Source organism: Orcinus orca, chromosome 20, assembly GCF_937001465.1.
Source record: "Orcinus orca chromosome 20, mOrcOrc1.1, whole genome shotgun sequence".
NCBI lineage: Eukaryota > Metazoa > Chordata > Mammalia > Artiodactyla > Delphinidae > Orcinus > Orcinus orca.
This window is the reverse complement of record NC_064578.1, coordinates 53,651,053-53,669,368: the sequence shown is the minus strand read 5'-3', so window position 1 is coordinate 53,669,368 and position 18,316 is coordinate 53,651,053. Positions and strand designations below refer to the sequence as shown.

The 18,316-nt window shown below is 41.6% G+C and overlaps 3 protein-coding genes across 9 annotated transcripts in view; 1 reads left to right on the top strand and 2 right to left on the bottom strand.

Annotated features, from left to right (window-relative positions):
- LOC117199139 (zinc finger protein 677-like) overlaps window positions 1-18,316 on the top strand; it is a 545,188-nt gene that overhangs the window by 414,975 nt on the left and 111,897 nt on the right. The window lies entirely within an intron of this gene.
- The window catches only part of LOC117195385 (zinc finger protein 615-like), a 109,881-nt gene that overhangs the window by 26,261 nt on the left and 65,304 nt on the right, over window positions 1-18,316 (bottom strand). The window contains exon 1 of one of the 3 annotated variants that reach the window (XM_049703399.1): window positions 10,751-10,767. The exons of the other annotated variants lie outside the window; for them this stretch is intronic. The gene's annotated coding sequence lies outside the window, so the exon portion shown is untranslated. Of the gene's footprint in view, window positions 1-10,750; window positions 10,768-18,316 lie in introns of those variants that run through there. 3 annotated transcript variants of the gene reach the window in all.
- Window positions 134-18,316, bottom strand: part of LOC101278150 (zinc finger protein 615) — a 61,453-nt gene continuing 43,270 nt past the window's right edge. Inside the window, exons 1-6 of one of the 5 annotated variants that reach the window (XM_033417775.2) lie at window positions 16,234-16,333; window positions 11,307-11,488; window positions 10,751-10,953; window positions 8,560-8,722; window positions 8,184-8,279; window positions 134-4,224 (exon numbers count right to left, since the gene is read on the bottom strand). In XM_033417775.2, coding sequence (XP_033273666.1) covers window positions 2,264-4,224; window positions 8,184-8,279; window positions 8,560-8,659 — 2,157 coding nt within the window. In that variant the 5' untranslated portion in view covers window positions 8,660-8,722; window positions 10,751-10,953; window positions 11,307-11,488; window positions 16,234-16,333 and the 3' untranslated portion in view covers window positions 134-2,263. Of the gene's footprint in view, window positions 4,225-8,183; window positions 8,280-8,559; window positions 8,723-10,750; window positions 10,954-11,306; window positions 11,489-16,233; window positions 16,334-18,316 lie in introns of those variants that run through there. The other 4 variants (XM_012539372.3, XM_049703401.1, XM_049703403.1 and 1 more) reach the window with 4 other exon arrangements.

Sequence of the window (18,316 nt, the reverse complement as noted above, 5' to 3'; positions counted from 1 at the left end):
ACTAATCGCAAATAGCTGGTCCCCAAGTTACCTACAACTTGTCTGACTTGGCTCCAAATTGGAGGTTTGCGTGAGCCCCTTGTCGGGTTTGATTAATCTGCTAGAGTTTGATTAATCTCACAGAACTCAGGGAAACACTTATCTGTGTTTATTAGTTTATTAAAGGACACGATAAAGGACAGAAATGAACAACAAGCTGAGGAGAAACAGAGTGAGATCTGGGAGTGTTCTAAGCACAGGAGCTTCTGTCCCCATAGAGCTGGGGGTGTGTTAACACTCCCTGTACTTCAATGTGTTCACCCTTCTGGAAGCTCTCCATAGCCCCTACTATTGTTGGGATTTTATGGACGCTTCCTCACGTTAGGCATGATCAATTAGTAACTCCATTTCTAGCCCCTCTCCCCTCTCTGGAGGATGGTGAGTGGGCTGAAAATTCCAAGTCTTTTTTGGTGACAAGCACCCATCCAGGAGCCATTCATGAGCCCACCCAGAGTCCCATCAATAGAACAAGAGATGCTCCACATGCTCTTATCATGCAAGAATTTACAAGGGTTTCAGAAGCTCTGTGCCAGAAACCGGGGGCAGAGACCAATATGTCTATTTTCTACAATTTCACAAGCTCAAATAGTCAACCTCAAAAGGATACATCCTAAACGATTCTATTTTTCTAATATTCTATAAATGATAAAATTATAGGATTAGTGTCAGAGAAAGGATGTGACAATGAGGATGTAGCATGAGGGAGTTTGTGTTGACAAAGCATTCTGAATTTTCACTGGGGTGTTGGTTACAGGAACCTACATATGTGATAAAGTTTAAGGCGGTATTTAAAAACCACGTTAAAACTGGTGCAATAGAAATAAACCCTGTAGTTAACAGCAATGTAACAATTTCACTTTCCTCTATTTGATAGTAAACTGTGTGGTTATATAAGGTTTTACCTTTGGGAATAGTGGACTGAAGGTGATTTAGGAAATCTCTGGAATATTTCAGTTTTTGTGATTCTAAACTTACTTCAAAATTAAAAGTTATAAAAACATCACATTTATATTAATTTTATAACCCCCTGCTGCTACTTATAAACTTGGTTAAACACACCAAATATGTTGACTTATACTTATGAAATAAATATATTGCTTCATTTTGAAGTACTTCAAATATTCTGAAATAACACTTAAACTTGGAACCAAAGAAATGCAAAAATTAATTAAATAATTGAACACTCCTGCACTGTATATATTAAAATTTAATCCATGATGAGAGTAACTGCCACTATGTAAAATTTATAAGATCAATGACAAGGCATCTAGAAATATGGCTGAAGGTATCCTTTCCCCAGTTGTTTGTGAGGTGTATTATCCCTTAAGTTTAGACCTGTAACACAATGTTCTCATTCATCATTTCTCCAAGCCTTCTTTCCTTCATTAAGTTGTCTGATATTTTGTTAAAGGCCACCATACTAAATGTGTTATTGCACAGATTTCCTGGCAAATGATGAGGCAATATTTATTACTGCAAACCCTACCATATTCATCACCATAGGAAAGTATTTCTCTAGTGTTAACTGACATCTCTTGAGGTGTTACTTCTGGGCAAAGGCTTTCCCACAATTATATTTCTACCAGTTAGAAATATTCATTCACTCATGATCTATGATGACCACATATGATAGAGTCTATTACCAATGAAGTCTTTCCTAGTCTTTCACATTCTTAGGCTTTATCTCAGTATACACTTTTTAAAAAAATTTTTATTTATTTTTGGCTGCGTTGGATCTTCGTTGCTGTGCGTGGGCTTTCTCTAGATGCAGAGAGCGGGGGCTGCTCTTCATTGCAGTGCATGGGCTTCTCATTGTGGTGGCTTCTCTTGCTGTGGAGCATGGGCTCTAGGCACGCAGTCTCAGTAGTTGTGGCTCGCAGGCTCTAGAATGCAGGCGCAGTAGTTGTGGTGCACAGGCTTAGTTGCTCCACAGCATTTGGGATCCTCCCAGACCAAGGCTCGAACCCATATTCCCTGCATTGGCAGGTGGACTCTTAACCACTGCGCCACCAGGGAAGCCCTTAGTATACACTTTTTAGACAATAAAATGTCCTAAAACATTTTCACCATGGCTGATTGTGTCTGAGTTGTCTTGTAAATTTTTTCATCAACATAAAATATGAGGTAATTGATCACTAAAGATAACACCATATTCTTTGCATTGTGATTCTTCTCTGCATACTATTATCTTGAGTACAACTGGCAACAGGCTTCCCCAGAGTGACTACCTGTGAATTCGCTTATGTTTAACAAGGATTGACAAATGGGCAAAAGCTTTCCCACACTCACTGCATCCATAGGGCCTCTCTCCTGTATGTTTTCTTTGATGAACATTGAGCCCTGACTTTGTGGTGAAGGTTTTCCCACATTCACTGCATTCATGTGGCTTCTCTCCTGTGTGAATTCTCTGATGGGTAATGAGATCATTTTTGCGCAAAGAGAATTTTCCACATTCAGTACATGCAAAGGAAGTTTTTCCTGAGTGAATTCTCTGATGTTGTATGAGGCATGTCTTCTTCCTAAAGGCTTTACCACACTCGTTGCATTTGTACGGTTTCTCTCCAGTGTGAGTTTGCTGATGTGTACCCAGAGTACTCTTCATGGTGAAGCCCTTGCCACATTCACTGCATATATATGGTTTCTCTCCAGTATGAGTTCGCAGATGTGCGATGAGCATGCTTTTCCCAGTTAAGCCTTTGCCACATTCACTGCATACATAAGGTTTCTCTCCTGTGTGAGTGCGCTGGTGTACGTTGAGATGACTCTTCTCTGTGAAGCCTTTACCACATTCACTGCATACATATGGTTTCTCTCCTGTATGAATTCGCTGATGTCCTATCAGCCGGATCTTGGCTGGAAAGCCTTTTCCGCATTCACTGCACACGTAGGGTTTCTCCCCTGTATGAGTTCGCTGGTGTACAATCAGGCGGCTCTTCACAGTGAAGCCTTTCCTACAGTCACTGCATACATAGGGTTTCTCTGCAGTATGGGTTCGCTGATGTACAATAAGATCACTCTTCATGGTGAAGCCTTTTCCACACACACTACATACATAGGGTTTCTCCCCTGTATGAGTCCGCTGATGTCTGATGAGAGGGCTCTTCAAGGTGAAGCCTTTTCCACACTCATTGCATGTATAGGGTTTCTCTCCAGTATGAGTTCGCTGATGTACAATGAGGCAGTGCTTCATTGAAAAGCCTTTCCCACATTCACTGCACATATACAGTTTCTCTTCTCTGTGAGTTTGCTGATGAGTGATAAGACTGTTCTTCAAGGTGAAACTTTTCCCACATACATTGCATATAAATGGTTTCTCACCTGTATGAGTTCGATGGTGTGCAATAAGCCGCCTCTTCTCGATGAATCCTTTTCCACATTCACTGCATATGTAAGGTTTCTCTCCTGTATGAGTTTTCTGATGTGTAGTGAGACTGAACCTTGTAGAGAAGGCTTTTCCACACAGACTGCATCCATGGGGCTTCTCCCCTGTATGAGTTCGCTGATGATAAATGAGCCGACACTTTTTGGTGAATGCTTTCCCACATTCACTACATGTGTAAGGTTTCTCTCCCATATGACTTTTCTGATGTATGTTGAACTGCGATTTCTCGAAGAAGGTTTTATCACATTCAGTGCACTCATAATGTTTCAGTCCTGTATGAGTTCTCTGATGTTCAGTGAGCCTGGATTTTCTGGAGAAGGCTTTCCCACACAGACTGCATCCATGAGGTTTTTCTCTAGTATGAACTCTCTGATGATCAAAGAGCTGAGACATCTTGAAGAAGGCTTTCCCACACTCACTGCATACATGGGCTTTCTCTATGTTGTGAGTTCTCTGTTGCTTAGTAGACAGGGAGTTATTGCTGATGGGTTTTGCACTTACAGGAAATTTAATTTCAGTAAAAGATAGCTCATGGTTAGCATGGAGAAGGGATTTCCCATCTCCATTAAACTCAGCAGAGTTCTTTAAGTTACAGCTTCTCTTCTGGTTTTCAAAACTTAAATTTGAATTTAAAGGTTTTTCAGTTAAGTCAAACATATCACAATTTTGCTTTAACAGGAAATGACTTTTGTTCTGATTAACAATATTTGCAAGTGTATTATGTTCGCAGCATTGTTCCACAATATTTTGAATGCTGTGATTTGGCAAGTGATGCTGCAGAAGGTCATCAACTTTCCTGATTTCTAGGAAAGAAGAGAACAAGGAATCATTCCGCAATCTCTCATAATCTTAATTTGGAAGAAAACTGTTTCAAAAAATGCTTTCATGTGAAGTAACTATTTAGTGACAATTCTATGTGTGATATAATAAGAAATATATTTGGTCTTCCTCCACACAGCTCCTAAAGCCTTGTAATTTCCTAAGTGACAGGAGTATCTTTCAATACTGAGTTTATGCTAATGAGATGACTTAGCATAGAGTTCCTACATAACCTCAGGATGGGACTGATCACCAAAAAGACTAAGTGATTAGAAGGTTGGAACTTTCAGCTCCACCCTGCAGTCTCTGGGAAAGGAGAGAGGGCCTAGAGATTAAAACTCTATAAAAACTCTTAACAAGATTTGCTCAACCTTTGGATGGGTGAACACATCCATGTGCAAGGAGGGTGGTGCTCCCCAGTTCCATGGGGACAGAAGCTTCTGCTTCTGTCAGGAATCCTTCAGACCTTGCCCTACATACCTCTTCCTCTGGCTATTCATCTGTATCCTTTATAGTAAACTGGTAAACATAAGTAAATGTTTCTTTGAGTTCTGTGAGCCACCCTGGCAAATTAATTGAACCAAAGAAGAGGGTCATGAGAACCTTCAATTTATAGTCAGTTGGTCAGAAGCACAGGTAACAATCTGGAGTTGCAACTGACATCTGACATGGGGACAATCTTGTGGGACTGAACCCTTAACTTGTAGGGTCTGACACTATTTCCACATAGATAGTATCAGAAATGAGTTAAATTTGTAGGACACCCAGGTTTAATTCTGGGCATAGACAACTGAAGCAAAGGAATAAAGAAGGCAATTGCAGTCTGTGAATCACGGTTAAAGGAGCAATGAATATGTAAGAGGTGGAGGAAATCAGGATATGTTCAAAGAAAAGACAAGGTTCACTGATGGACTTAATGGGAGAAGCACGGAAGAGGTTAAGACTCAAGGATTATTCCAAGAATTATGTGGTTTCAGCCACTGGGTAGGTGGCATGCCTCTTAATAATGTGAAGAATATTACTGAAGGCCAGAATGAGAAGAAAATCTAGCACACATTGTGAAACAAAGCTTAAGGAGGTTATTACTTGTCTGCATACAAAACATGAAGAAGGGGGTTGAATATATAAATGTTTCAAAAGGTCTTATCTGAAAATAGCAATGTGGATATCATCAACATTGACGGATTATTGAAGAACAGATATATGTATGTATATATATATATATATAAAACTGATTCACTTTGCTGTACACCTGAAACTAACACAACATTGTAAATCGACTGTACTCCAATATAAAATTTAAAAAAATTTTTTTTAAAACCAGAGTATTCAAAGACAGTACTGGATAAGACTATGTTTGGAAACATGTATCATAAAAGCTCAAGGCACAGGACCAAGGCTTTAGCCATTTCAACATGTAGAGTTTGAAAATTCAATCAAGCCCATTGAAGAGAACCAATCATTGACAATTGTGATCAGGTGCAAACTTGCAGACCCAGGTGTATAGAGCAAATACAATGCCAAATAAGAATGTGTCTCCTTAGCATCTGATTTCAAGGTAAATGTGACAAACTATTGAGGTTTATCATATTCCAACAACTTGCCCTCTTCTTCATTCTGCAGACCACCATTTACCTAACTCTAGCAAAGCACTAACACTAACATCAAATACAGATAAAATCTTCTGTAACCAACACTCCCAACTAATACTCTACTTGGAACATACTCTCCTATGTTCCTACACAAAAAGGGAATGATGATATGCAGTTACTCCATCCCTGAACATTGCAAAAAAAGGACTGGCCCTAGAGGATACCTCTGAGTCCTTGGAATATCCCACCTGATGAGAATGTCTTTTTAGGTATGAGATTTTAGGACATATCATAGAGTTTATGCTAACAATGTGATTTGTGGTAGATGTCCGTTTTTGTATGCCTGGGGATTTGGACAACACTGTAACATTCTGATTCTGGGGTCTAGAGGCACCAGGCTTGGGTGAGCTTCCCTGGTTGGCAACACTTCACACGTGTTGTCAAACATTCAAACATCATTGCTGGGAAAATTCAGCACTGTTCATATGACTCCACTGGTAGAGGACAACCGGGAACCTTGTGTGCAGCCTCTCCTGGGGTCTTTCCCATGCATAATTTGATCTTTGATGACTTTAATCTGTATCATTTTATTGTCACACATTGTAACCAAGAGTATAAAAGTACATTCCCCTCCCAAATAATGCCTACCATCTATAAAGTAGGCAAAGGGATCCACTTTAAAAATTGTATAATGCCACTCTTCTACTCAAAATCCTGTTTTCTCAAATTATTCAGAAAAGAATCAAGGTCTTGAATGCCCTTGATAGGCAGTTTGTTACCTATGTACCAAAACCCGCAGCTACTACCCTGTTACCCTTAACTCTAGTCATTTTCCCTCTTGTTCACTCCCTTCTACCCATGTAAGTTTCCCCGAAGTTCCTCAAACACATTCCAGATTCAGGTCTTTCAAATTCCCACTGTCTCACATTTGGAAAACTCCTCACCCAGGAAGATTACTCATATCCCTCATCTATGTGCTCCAAGGCACCTTATCAGAGAGCCACTCCCATTCCAAAAGGGCAGTTCCAAGCCCCAACACCCACTCTTCCATTAGCTGCTTTAATTTTCCTTACAGCAATTTTTACACTAAGACAAGTTTTTCTTTTAAGTGTGTAGAACTGAAAGAGAACCTCAATTTTTAAAAGAATGGAGAGAAGATTTCTGTTCTCACACACAAACTAGGAAGTCACAGGCCAGCTGCCATGATGAAGAATAAAATACATAGAAATAAATTGCACATTAGACAATATTAAGAGAGAAGTCAATTTGGGGCATCTCTTTCAGAGAACAGAAAGAGCTTAACTCATGGGAATGGAAGAAACTTTTAAGACTTATGAGAACTGAGAAGAAAATGGAAATGAAAGTATGGAAAACCCTGGAAGGGGGTGGGGACCAAAGAACCACAAAAATGCACAGCAGAAACCAGGTTATCATGGGGACACAGCATCCAAGGTGGGGCTGCATGTTATGGTGGGAAATTGTTATTTCCTCATACGGCAGGAAGAAGGTACAGTGGTAAGAAGAGTATGATGAACTCAAAGTTCTCTTTCCAGAGAGGCCTGGAAAGTGGGATTTCACAGCAAGAGAGGCGGTAACACAGACAGAGATCTTGTGATGGTAAACGAAGGAGAGGAAGATTTGAAAATCCAAGCAAGAAGAAAACTACACAAACAAACAAAAATAAGATGCATATGAAATAAGCGGGGATCAGGGACTTCCCCGGTGGTCCAGTGGTAAAGAATCCACCTTATATTGCAGGGGAAGCGGGTTCGATCCCTGGTCAGGGAACTAAGATCTCATGTTCCATGGGGCAACTAAGCCCGAGTGCCACAGCTATTGAGCTTGCGCACCTCAGCTAGAGCCCGCATGCCGCAAACTACAGAGCCCGCTCACTCTGGAGCCCACACACCACAATTACAGAGTGCACATGCCCTGTAGCCTGCGCGCCACAACTAGAGAAGAGAAAACCCGCACGCCACAACTAGAGAGAAGGCTGCGCACCACAACGAAGAGCCCGTGCACCACAATGAAAATCCTGCGTGCCGCAACTAAGACCCGACGCAGCCAAAAATTTAAAACTGAAAATAAATAAATAAATAAATAATAAAGACACAATTAAAAAAAAACAACACTCATGGTTTAGAAATAAGCAGGGATCAGATATCAGAAGAAAACAAAGGGATATATTTTCCTCTTAACTTCCACAAAGAAAAAGAGTTCTTACACCGGAAGAGAGGTACGTGGTAGGGCTGCTTATGTTTCCTCAGACACTATCACAGCTCTGACGCCTTCTCTCCTGACCAGAGTACGACTTCCCTGGCTGCCCACCTTGCTGGGTCTCACCCACTCACCTGGACAGATTCGACCGTGGCTGTCATCTTCTACTGGCCACAGTTGTTCTCCTCGTTCCAACCTGGAGAGAGCATCTGGTTTGCTGGCTTGATACCCTGTTCATGAAAAATGATAGAAGACTTAGACATACCGAACTGGGCTGGGATACGGCAGGAAGGGATAATGGTACATGGAGGGAATAAACAGGTTTCACATCTGTAAGCTCAAGGCTTTTCTCTCAGGAGAGGGGCTATTATACCCTCTAGTCTGGGGCAAGAGAAGGATCTGAGACTCGACCACTGCAGAGGAATGCAGTTAGTCTGAAGAGTTAAGAGGCTGAGAATGGAACGGCCACTGACGGGCACCCTCTGAGGGACCCAGGGGAGCCATCCTCACCTATGGACAGCAAGTTGCTATAGTTCTCCAGCATCACATCCCGGTACAGGCCCTTCTGATCAGGGTCCAGGAGCTGCCACTCCTCCCACGTGAACTTCATAGTCACGTCGTCATACGTCAGGGATTCCTGTCATAACACAGTCACGTTTGACCAAGTGATGTTCTTTGGGTGACATGGAAAAATGTAAAGGAAATTATTCTGCTCACTTTTGCCATATAGGAAATTGGTGCGGTTTTTCCTTCTTATGCTGTGATAAAATAAGAATCCTAGTAAAATAGTATGTTATGGTACAGTCTTCCAGATGGAATAGATGCGTAAGGCAGGGTTAAATATGCCAAGCTTCTCATCATGGCTTGGTCTTTCCTGTTACCAGCCCTCATCCAGGAGCTCACTCAGAGTCACCTCGGTAGAACAAAGTCGCTCCTGTCACCAAGGAAATGACAAGAGTTTCAGGAGCCCTGTGTCAGGAACAGAGGGGTTAATACCATATTAGATGAAATGAGGAAACAGCTGTAGGAAACACGTTTTTACATTTATAAGAAGAAAGGACAGGGACTTCCCCAATAGCACAGTGGTTAAGAATATGCCTGCCAATGCAGGGGACACACGTTCGATCCCTGATCCGGGAAGATCTCACATGCTGTGGAGCAACTAAGACCATGTGCTACAACTACTGAGCCTGTGCTCTACAGCCCGCAAGCCACAACTACTGAGCCCGCATGCCACAACTACTGAAGACCTAGAGCCCATGCCCCACAACAAAAGAAGCCACCGCAGTGAGAAGCAGGCGCACCGCAATAAAGAGTAGCCCCCACTCGCTGCAACTAGAGAAAGCCTGTGCATGGCAACGAAGACCCAACACAGCCAAAAATAAATAAATTTATTTAAAAGGAAAGAAGTTAGGACAGTTAAGGACTGCAGTTAAGGACCCAGCACATCACCTCTATGGAGAACCGTCAAAGTCCTATGTGAACTTGAGACCCATGTGCCATGAAACATTAACATCCCTCAAGGAACTGGTCTGCTTTTCCCTCACAGTTGATCCCTATGATACGTGATATAATAAGAAACATGTATTTGGTCTTCAGCCCCAGTTTCTAACACAATTTCTCCTAAACCCTTGGAGTTTTTTAAGTAATAGAGGTACGGGGCATTCTGTGTTATTTATAACAAGTCCCTTTCAAACATACCTGAGTTTATGCTAGCAAAGTGAGTCTTGGTGGACCTCTAGAGAGTTTCAGGATGGGGGTTGGTTGCCCAGGGAACCAACCTTGTGATTAGAGGGTTGGAACTTTCAGCCCCACTTCTAGCCCTCCAGGGAGGGGGGAGGGACTGGAAACTGAGCCAATCAACAATGGCCACTGATTTAATCTACCACACCTACCCAATCAGACCTCCATAAAAAAAACCCTAAACTACAGGGCTCAGAGCATTTCCGGGATGGTGAACACATCTAGGTGCTGGGGGTGTGACACTCCTATAGAGGGCACGGAAGGTCCTTGTCCCTTCCCTCATATCTTGCCTAAGTATCTTTCCATTTGGCTCTTCCCAAGCTGTATCCTTCATAATGAACCAGTATAGGTAAGCAAAGTCTTTTCCTGAGTTATGTGAACCGTTGCAGTAACTTATGGAACCTGAGGAAGGGATTTCAGGAACCCCCGATCTACAGCCAAGTCAGAAGTATAGGTACTGTGGAAAGCCAATACTTGGCATCCAAAGTGAGGGCAGTCCTGTGGGATTGAGTCCTTAAACCTGTGGGGACTGACAGTAAGTGCAGTAGTTAATGTCGTAATTGAATTAAATGGTAGACGCTCAGCTGGTATCTAGAGGGTTGGAGAAGTGATTGTTGGTCTGGAAAGACCCACACATTTGGTGCCAGAAGTGCTGGGAGTAGAAACAGTTTGTAGTACTGCCTATCATGTAACTTATGACTCTTTTGTGATGGCTGTCAGAGACATTAGACACAAATTGACAGCTAATATAACTCACAGGATTTTGCACATTCCCATGTTATATCCCAATGCGAGTCACAGCATATGAATCCTATGAATAATACATTCCTGATCTAACTTTACCAAGATTTCTCCAGATCCTGCTAGGATCCATTTAAACTTTTCTACTTAACTGCACTGACTTTTACAGGCAAAGCCACTGGGGAATAAAGAAAGAATAAAAGAAACCAAAAGTCACCTGGGCCTGGATCATTTTCTTCTGACTTTGGGAAATGGCAGCAAACTGGGATGCTGTCTTTAGCTCTTCTGGATCAGCTGTAAATTTCTGTTTAAAAATCTCAGTCTCCAATCAAGGATGTCTCCAGAACTGACAGTACTTAAGTCTCAGAGTCTTTTCCTCCTTCTTTCCTTTGATCCCTCTTGTTCCGGGGGAGCCAGCACCTGTGGGCCGAAGAGCAACTTACTCTGAGTGGCACATTCTCTCTCGGCCTAGATGCTGTCAGTGTTGCTGGCCACTCATCTTAAATTAAGGCCCCCAAAGATCGATTGGTCCTTTTAATACGAAGCTTTTACATCTGGGCCAATAAAACACAACATTCCGAATATTTGGGAAGTACATCTTTCTCTTGTAAAGTGGAAGCAGTAAGACTGTGAAAGGGGATGTGGGAAGGAGAACCAGCACAGCACAATACCCCACTGGCAGGGAAATCCACAGGTAGATCAACTTTAGGAAAGAGGACACACAGACAGGATATACACATTTTTCTTCTTTTAAACCACGTGCGTCCACGTACCTCTTCAGAAGTCTTTTTACATCCCCGGGTTCACACACTCAAATTTGAAGAACATCATGTGAAGCAAATAAGAAGCACCGTCACGTAATTTCTCATTACCATCCACTTCTTGATCCTCGATAAGAGTATTATAAGCACAAACCTATAAAGGATACTCAGCGAAAAATCCTTTAGGAATAAAACTGAAATAAAAACATTTTCAGGGGTCGGGGGGGAGAAGGATAAATTAGGAGTTTGGGATTATCATATACACAGTACTATATATAAAACAGATAACCAACAAGGACGTACTGTATAGCACAGGGAACTATATTCAATATTTTGTAATAAACTGTAGGAGACAAGAATCTGAAAAAAAATAGATATATATGTATGTACAACTGAATCACTTTGCTGAAACTAACACAACATTGTAAATCAACTGTACTTCAATTAAAAAAAAATATTTTCAGGCAAAACCAGAGAGAATTCTTCATCAGAAGACCTGTAATACAGCAAATGCACATGTTCTTCAAGCAAAAGGAAAGGGTCCTCCAATGTTAGCAGAGGACCAAGGAATGAAAAGGAACTAAACTGGTAAATAAGCAGTTAAGTCTAAATTAGTACCAGCTGGGAAAATAATCATATCTCAGGAGGTTTTAAAAATATAGACAGTTAACCACTACTTCCCTGGTGGCACAGTAGTTAAGAATCCACCTGCCAATGCAGGGGACAGAGGTTCGAGCCCTGGTCCGGGAAGATCCCACATGCCACGGAGCAACTAAGCCTGTGCACCACAACTACTGAGCCCGCTCTGTAGAGCCCACGAGCCACAACTACTGAGCCCGTGTGCCACAACTACTGGGCTCACGCGGCTAGAGCCTGTGCTGCACAACAAGAGAAACCACCGCAGTGAGAAGCCCATGCATCGCAGGAAGAGTAGACCCCACTCGCCGCAACTAGAGAAAGCCCGCGTGTAGCAATGAAGATCCAATGCAGGCAAAATTAATAAATAAATTAATTTAATTAAAAAAAATAGAGTTAAAATTTACCACGATAGCATATAAATTATGAGGTGGGTAAATGAATGAGTGTTCTAAGATCTCTGTATAGATAGAGTATAAACGTACTAATTACAGTAATACTTTGACAAATAAAGGCTGTATATTATTTGTAATCTCTGGTGTCAGAATAAAACTAATAACTTTTAAAAACATACATAATTTCTATGTTAAAAGAGACAGAAAATGTAATGTACATGGCTTCTGTGGTAATTACTCAACTCTACCACTGTAGCTCAAAAGCAGTCATACTTTTGGACTTCCCTGGTGGTCCAGTGGTTATGAGTCCATGCTTCCACTGCAGGGGGCACGGGTTCCATCCCTGGATGAGCAAGTTCCACATGCCAAGCAATGTGACCAAAAAACAGCCATATTTAAAAAACAAAAAAATAGGTGTGCTAGGTTCCAATAAAACTTTATTAACAAAAACAGGCACTGGGCCAGAGTTAATCCATGGGCTCCAGGTGTCCAACCCTGAACTGGAGCAGAAAAGCCATATGATCATCTAAATCAAGAGTCAGTAACAGACTCTCCAGGGCCTGGACCATCTGTTTTTACAAATCAAGGTTTATGGAAACACAGCCAGACGCATCTGTTGACTATTGTCTTAGGCTGTTTTTACACTATAATAGCAGGGTTGAGAATCTGAGTTTGGATACATTGCCCACTGCAATGCAATTTGAAAAAATAATAATAAAAGGTGAGTTTTGAATATAAGGAGAGGCAAATTGTATTTGCCTAATATGTCTATACCTCTGTTTAGTCAGGAGGCTGGTTACAAAATTAAAATGGAAAAATTCTATATGATTCTAAAGCACACACAGGTCAAGTGTCTGTTTAAAAAGAACGTTTCCTGGGAATAATTTAACATTCAAGTGAAAATGATCAATGAAACTATCAACTGGTAACCTAAAAATCCATTTCTAAGAATCTCTGAAAGGGAAATATTGGCAAAGGTGTGATATTTGACAGGGCATTTTTACTTTCTTCACTGTATTTTTCATAAGAGCATGTATATTTTAAAAATCAGAGAGGGGACTTCTCTGGTGGTCCAGTGGTAAAGATTCCGCCTTCCAATGCAGGGGATGCGAAATCAATCCCTGGTCAGGGAACTAAGATCCCACATGCCGCGGAGCAACTAAACCGGCGCGCCACAACTACTGAGCTCGTGCACCTCAACTAGAGTACGCGTGCCACAGACTGCAGAGCCCAGGCGCCCTGGAGCCTGCGCACCACAACTAGAGAAAAACCGCCGGCCACAACTAGAGAGAATCCTGCACGCTGCAACAAAGAGCCTGCGCCACAACTAAGACCTGATGCAGCCAAAAAAGAAGAAAAAAATATCAGAGAAATATCAGGATTCTACACTTTAAATAAAATTGCTGTAGCATGGTCATTAATATAAGTTCATGGCTTTCGAAGTTTTATTTCCAAAAATATAGAGAGGGAAAACAAGGGGGAAAGCAGGGAGAGAGAAAATGAGTTATAAATACAAATTTTACAAAACACAAAGCCACAAATATGGGGAAATTAGCAGCTTTTTTTTTCAGATATGCTATGCATCTGCCATCACAGTTCATTATTTAAGGTATTTTGAATCTTCAAAATAACTCTAAGGGAGAGATTTTAATTGCTTTTCTTTTCTTTTTTTCTAAGACGGAAACAGACAAGAGGTCACACAAACTGCACAATGAGCAGGAGGCAGAATTTGGATTGAAAAACCAGATTCATCTCGCTCCGAAATTAATTTTCACTCCACACCAGGCCAAAATTATTTGTAAATAAGATGTCTGTTCATTACATAAAGAAAGGAAACAAGTAAAAGGCTGTTAGTAGAACTTTAATTAATCATGTGATTGAATAAGTATTTAAAGTAATGGTAGAGGTCTGCAACTTACTTGGAAATATACCAAAACCAACAACAACAAAAGACTGATACATGAACAGAAGGATGGACAGAGGGTTAGGTAACTAACTGGTAGAGCAAGTCTAGTACTATTAATAATAAAACCTAAGTGGTAGGTACATGGGTGGTTAATATAAAATCCTTTCAATATTTCTGTATGTTTGAAAATTTTCACACTAAAATGTTGGGTGGAAAGAAAGATATTGTAGATTTAAGAATTTAGTAAGGTGACCAAACATAAATATTTAAAGTTATGGGCTTCCCTGGTGGCGCAGTTTTTGGGGGTCCGCCTGCCGATGCGGGGTACGCGGGTTCGTGCCCCGGTCTGGGAAGGTCCGGGAAGATCCCACATGCCGCGGAGCGGCTGGGCCCGTGAGCCATGGCCGCTGGGCCTGCGCGTCCGGAGCTTGTGCTCCGTGGCAGTGAGAGGCCGGCGTACCGCCAAAAAAAAAAAAAAGTTAGTTGCTGGGGGGCGTGGGGAGAGGATAAATTAGGAGGATGGGATTAACATACACACACTACCATATGTAATATAGATAAGCAACAAGGACCTACTGTATAGCACAGGGAGCTATACTCAGTATTTTGTAATAACCTAGAAGGGAAAAGAATCTGAAAAAGATATCTATATATACATATATAACTGAATCAATGTGCTGCACACTTGAAACACGATATTGTATACCAACTATACTTCAATTTTTTAAAAATCAGCCAAAAATAAATAAATAAATAAAGTCAACTGCTCTTTTATGTTGTAAAAAATTATAAGGAAACGGGAGTTAGCAAATAATAATACGTTTACAATTGCAATAAAAATAAGTAGTCTAGGCTGGAGATGAAAGGCAAGGGAACAAATCCATAGGTAAATGCATAATCATAAAATGTTCCAAAAAATGACACCTAAGTATTTTAAATATTTCACCTCTATATAGATGTATGCAATCACTGAATATAAACCTACTTATAATACCACCAGTTCATGCATTTAAAATAATTTGTAAATCTATATTCCATGAAATAAAGTGAAAGAGAAAATCATAGTACCATTTACACAATTTATCTGAATTATTAATATTAAGGCCATAATATAAACGCCTAAAACTGAAATACACTAAAATTTTATAAGCATTTTCCTTTGGGAACAGAACTCACGGTGACAGAGATGTTATTTTACTGGTTTTAGACAGAATCTGAAAAGAAATATCCAAGAGGAATGTGCAGGAGTCTTGTGGGACAAAGGATAAAAGCTGCATCTTACATATCGTAAAACATACTGCTATTAGATATTCATCTGGTGGATCTCTGGATCATTCATCTCGCCAAAAACCTTCATTTCTGAGAGTTTAAGAGTAAGGGGTGATGTTGGGTGCCAAAGAGGATTTTAAAACTAGTGGTGAAGAAGGGACTCGGACCGACCTAAACGGCAGAAGGGTAACGTTAACGTCCATCACATCTGTTACAGAGGCCGAGGTTGGAGCTCAAAACACGCAACACGCAGCGGCCAAAGTACTCGGGCCTCCAAAGTATCAGCCCATACACGCATCTGTGCCCCAAACGATTACTACCACCACCCGGGTTAATCTCAGAGACTCCCGTCCATTAACCCCGAAACACATACTCCATCTTTTAGCCCCAAACAAAACCCGAACCATAAACAGCATTCACTGACAAACACCACTCTCCAGTTCGCAATCACTGAGCCCTACAGAGAGTAAACGGCAAAGACCCCAACACGTGCCCTCGCGACTAAATCGCTGACCTCTAGGGATCTTTAACCACTAACCACAAGAGAATCTCCTGACTGAAGCCAGAAGTACCCCAACCACAGATACACTGTTACCCACACTTTAGGACTCCCCTGGAAAAGAACACGCATTCACGCTGTCCTCCCGCTTGTATTCCACAAGCATCACCCAACGCGGACGCTGACAGGCCCGCCCTCCCTCCCCACTGTACACGAAGAGACCCAGCCACTAACTTGACTTCCTCCAGGGACAATCGCGACCCATCCACGGCTGAACTTACTTCGCGGAACTTCGTCGCTTCCCTCATCACGGCGGTACGGTGGCCAACGAGGGTCTGAGACGTTTCTGCCGCAAAAAGACGACTGAATTTCCGACTTCTCTTCAGAGGTAACTTGGCCGCGCCCTCTAGCGTGGCCCAGTGGGCGCGGCCATGTTTGGGCATCGGGCGTCTGAAGAGCGAAGAGCCCCTTTTGCGCTCGTCCGCGGGGAAGACTGGGAAGACGGAAGTCAACGAAACTGTCAATTTTGGGGCACCCTTAATAAAAAAGGACATATGCGCATAAGCTCGAGCTTGCAGCAAACAAGAAAGGCATGGGGGTAAATCCCTTTCTGCGAGCTGGCAAGAAAATTTAAATGGCAGTGAGGTTGATCCACTTTGTACGGAAGTTAGGAAACGGCCCAGTGGGGGCAACCATCTTACAGGAAGTGGAGGAATCCGTACAGCACAACTCGCTTTTGGGAAAAGGCGAACCGTCCGGTAGAGGATATCTGGGCCAAGTTTCTAGAGAAATTGGCCTGAAGGCACTTTTGAAAGGCACAGGGCTTGGAGAAGCTCTGACGTTACAGGGATGGCGGCCATAGGTTAGGAAATAAAAACAGCTGGAACGTGCTAAAGCTGTTCGTATGTATGGGGGAAAGGCCACTGAAGGTGGGCCCAATGTGAAGGGCGGTACCTATGACAGAGGGGGGAAGCTTTCTCTTTGGGGTCCAAAGACAAAGGCAGGGCTCAGAAGACCAAGGGTCAAAAATTAGGGAAATATTACTTCAAGGAGAATAAAAGGTTGTGTAAAAAAAAGAGAGTAATCATGTTACACTACGTGAGTCAGTTGCAAATAGCATTACAAAGTCATAGTAATGTAATACCGTAACTGTGGTTCCAAATAAACCCATTGGAAGAATGGAGGAAAAGGAAAGGAAATGCCGTGTGTGTGTGTGTGTGTGTGTGTGTGTGTGTGTGTGTGTGTGATAGATATGAGTGTATTGAAACAGAAATGTCTAAACTACTCCAGACTCAAGGGATCATTTTACGTTCCCACCATCGATATATGAGATCCACTTTCTCTGATTCCTCACTAGGATTTGTTATAAAGAGGTTTTAAAAGGAATAAGAAAAAGATGACCAACCTAAAATTTTTTTTTACTTTTTAAATATTTTTTAATTTTTGGCTGCGTTGGGTCTTCGTTGCTGCGCGCAGGCTTTCTTCTATTTGTGGCGAGTGGGGGCTGCTCTTCATTGCAGTGCGCTGGCTTCTCATTGCAGTGGCTCCTCTTGTTGCGAATCACAGGCTCTAGACGTGCGGACTTCAGTAGTTGCCGCGCGTGGGCTTGGTAGCTGTGGCTGGTGGGCTCTAGAGCGCAGGCTCAGTAGCTGTGGCGCATGGGCTTAGCTGCTCTGCGGCATGTGGGATCTTCCAGGACCAGGGCTTGAATCCATGTTCCCTGCATTGGCAGGAGGATTCTTAACCACTGCGCCACTGGCCTGGGGAAGTCCAGGCCAACCTAAAAATTTTAATAGCTAAATAATATACTGGCCACTTATTTTTAAAAATCGCAATACTTAATTTTTATAATGCCAGTCTTACTAATATTCAAATTCATGAAGAGTGAATGATGAATAATATTCATTCTATTGGATTTCATCTCTCATCAGCACAGTAGATAAGAGGTGTCCACCACATACAGCTTTGAATGAATTGATGTTATTATCAAGCTTGTCATAGTTCTAGTTCAAAAAATGCACACCAATAAATTTTAGGTGCTAGACGTTTGGTATGTTTTTTAGGGGGGCAGGATTGAGTCTAGAGTATAAAAATTAATAAAATGTTTTTGGAGTACAACTTGCAATTACCCAATTTAAACTTTTGTCTTAGAGCCACCAATCAATTTTAAGAATTGAAATTCAGTAGAAATTATTTTTGTGAGAACATGTACAAGGATATTCATGGCATCAATTTTGACAATTTTAAGGAAATAAATAATCTTGTGATTGTTACAAAAACTTATTATTGCATCTTGCATTCACACCTCTGGATAGTG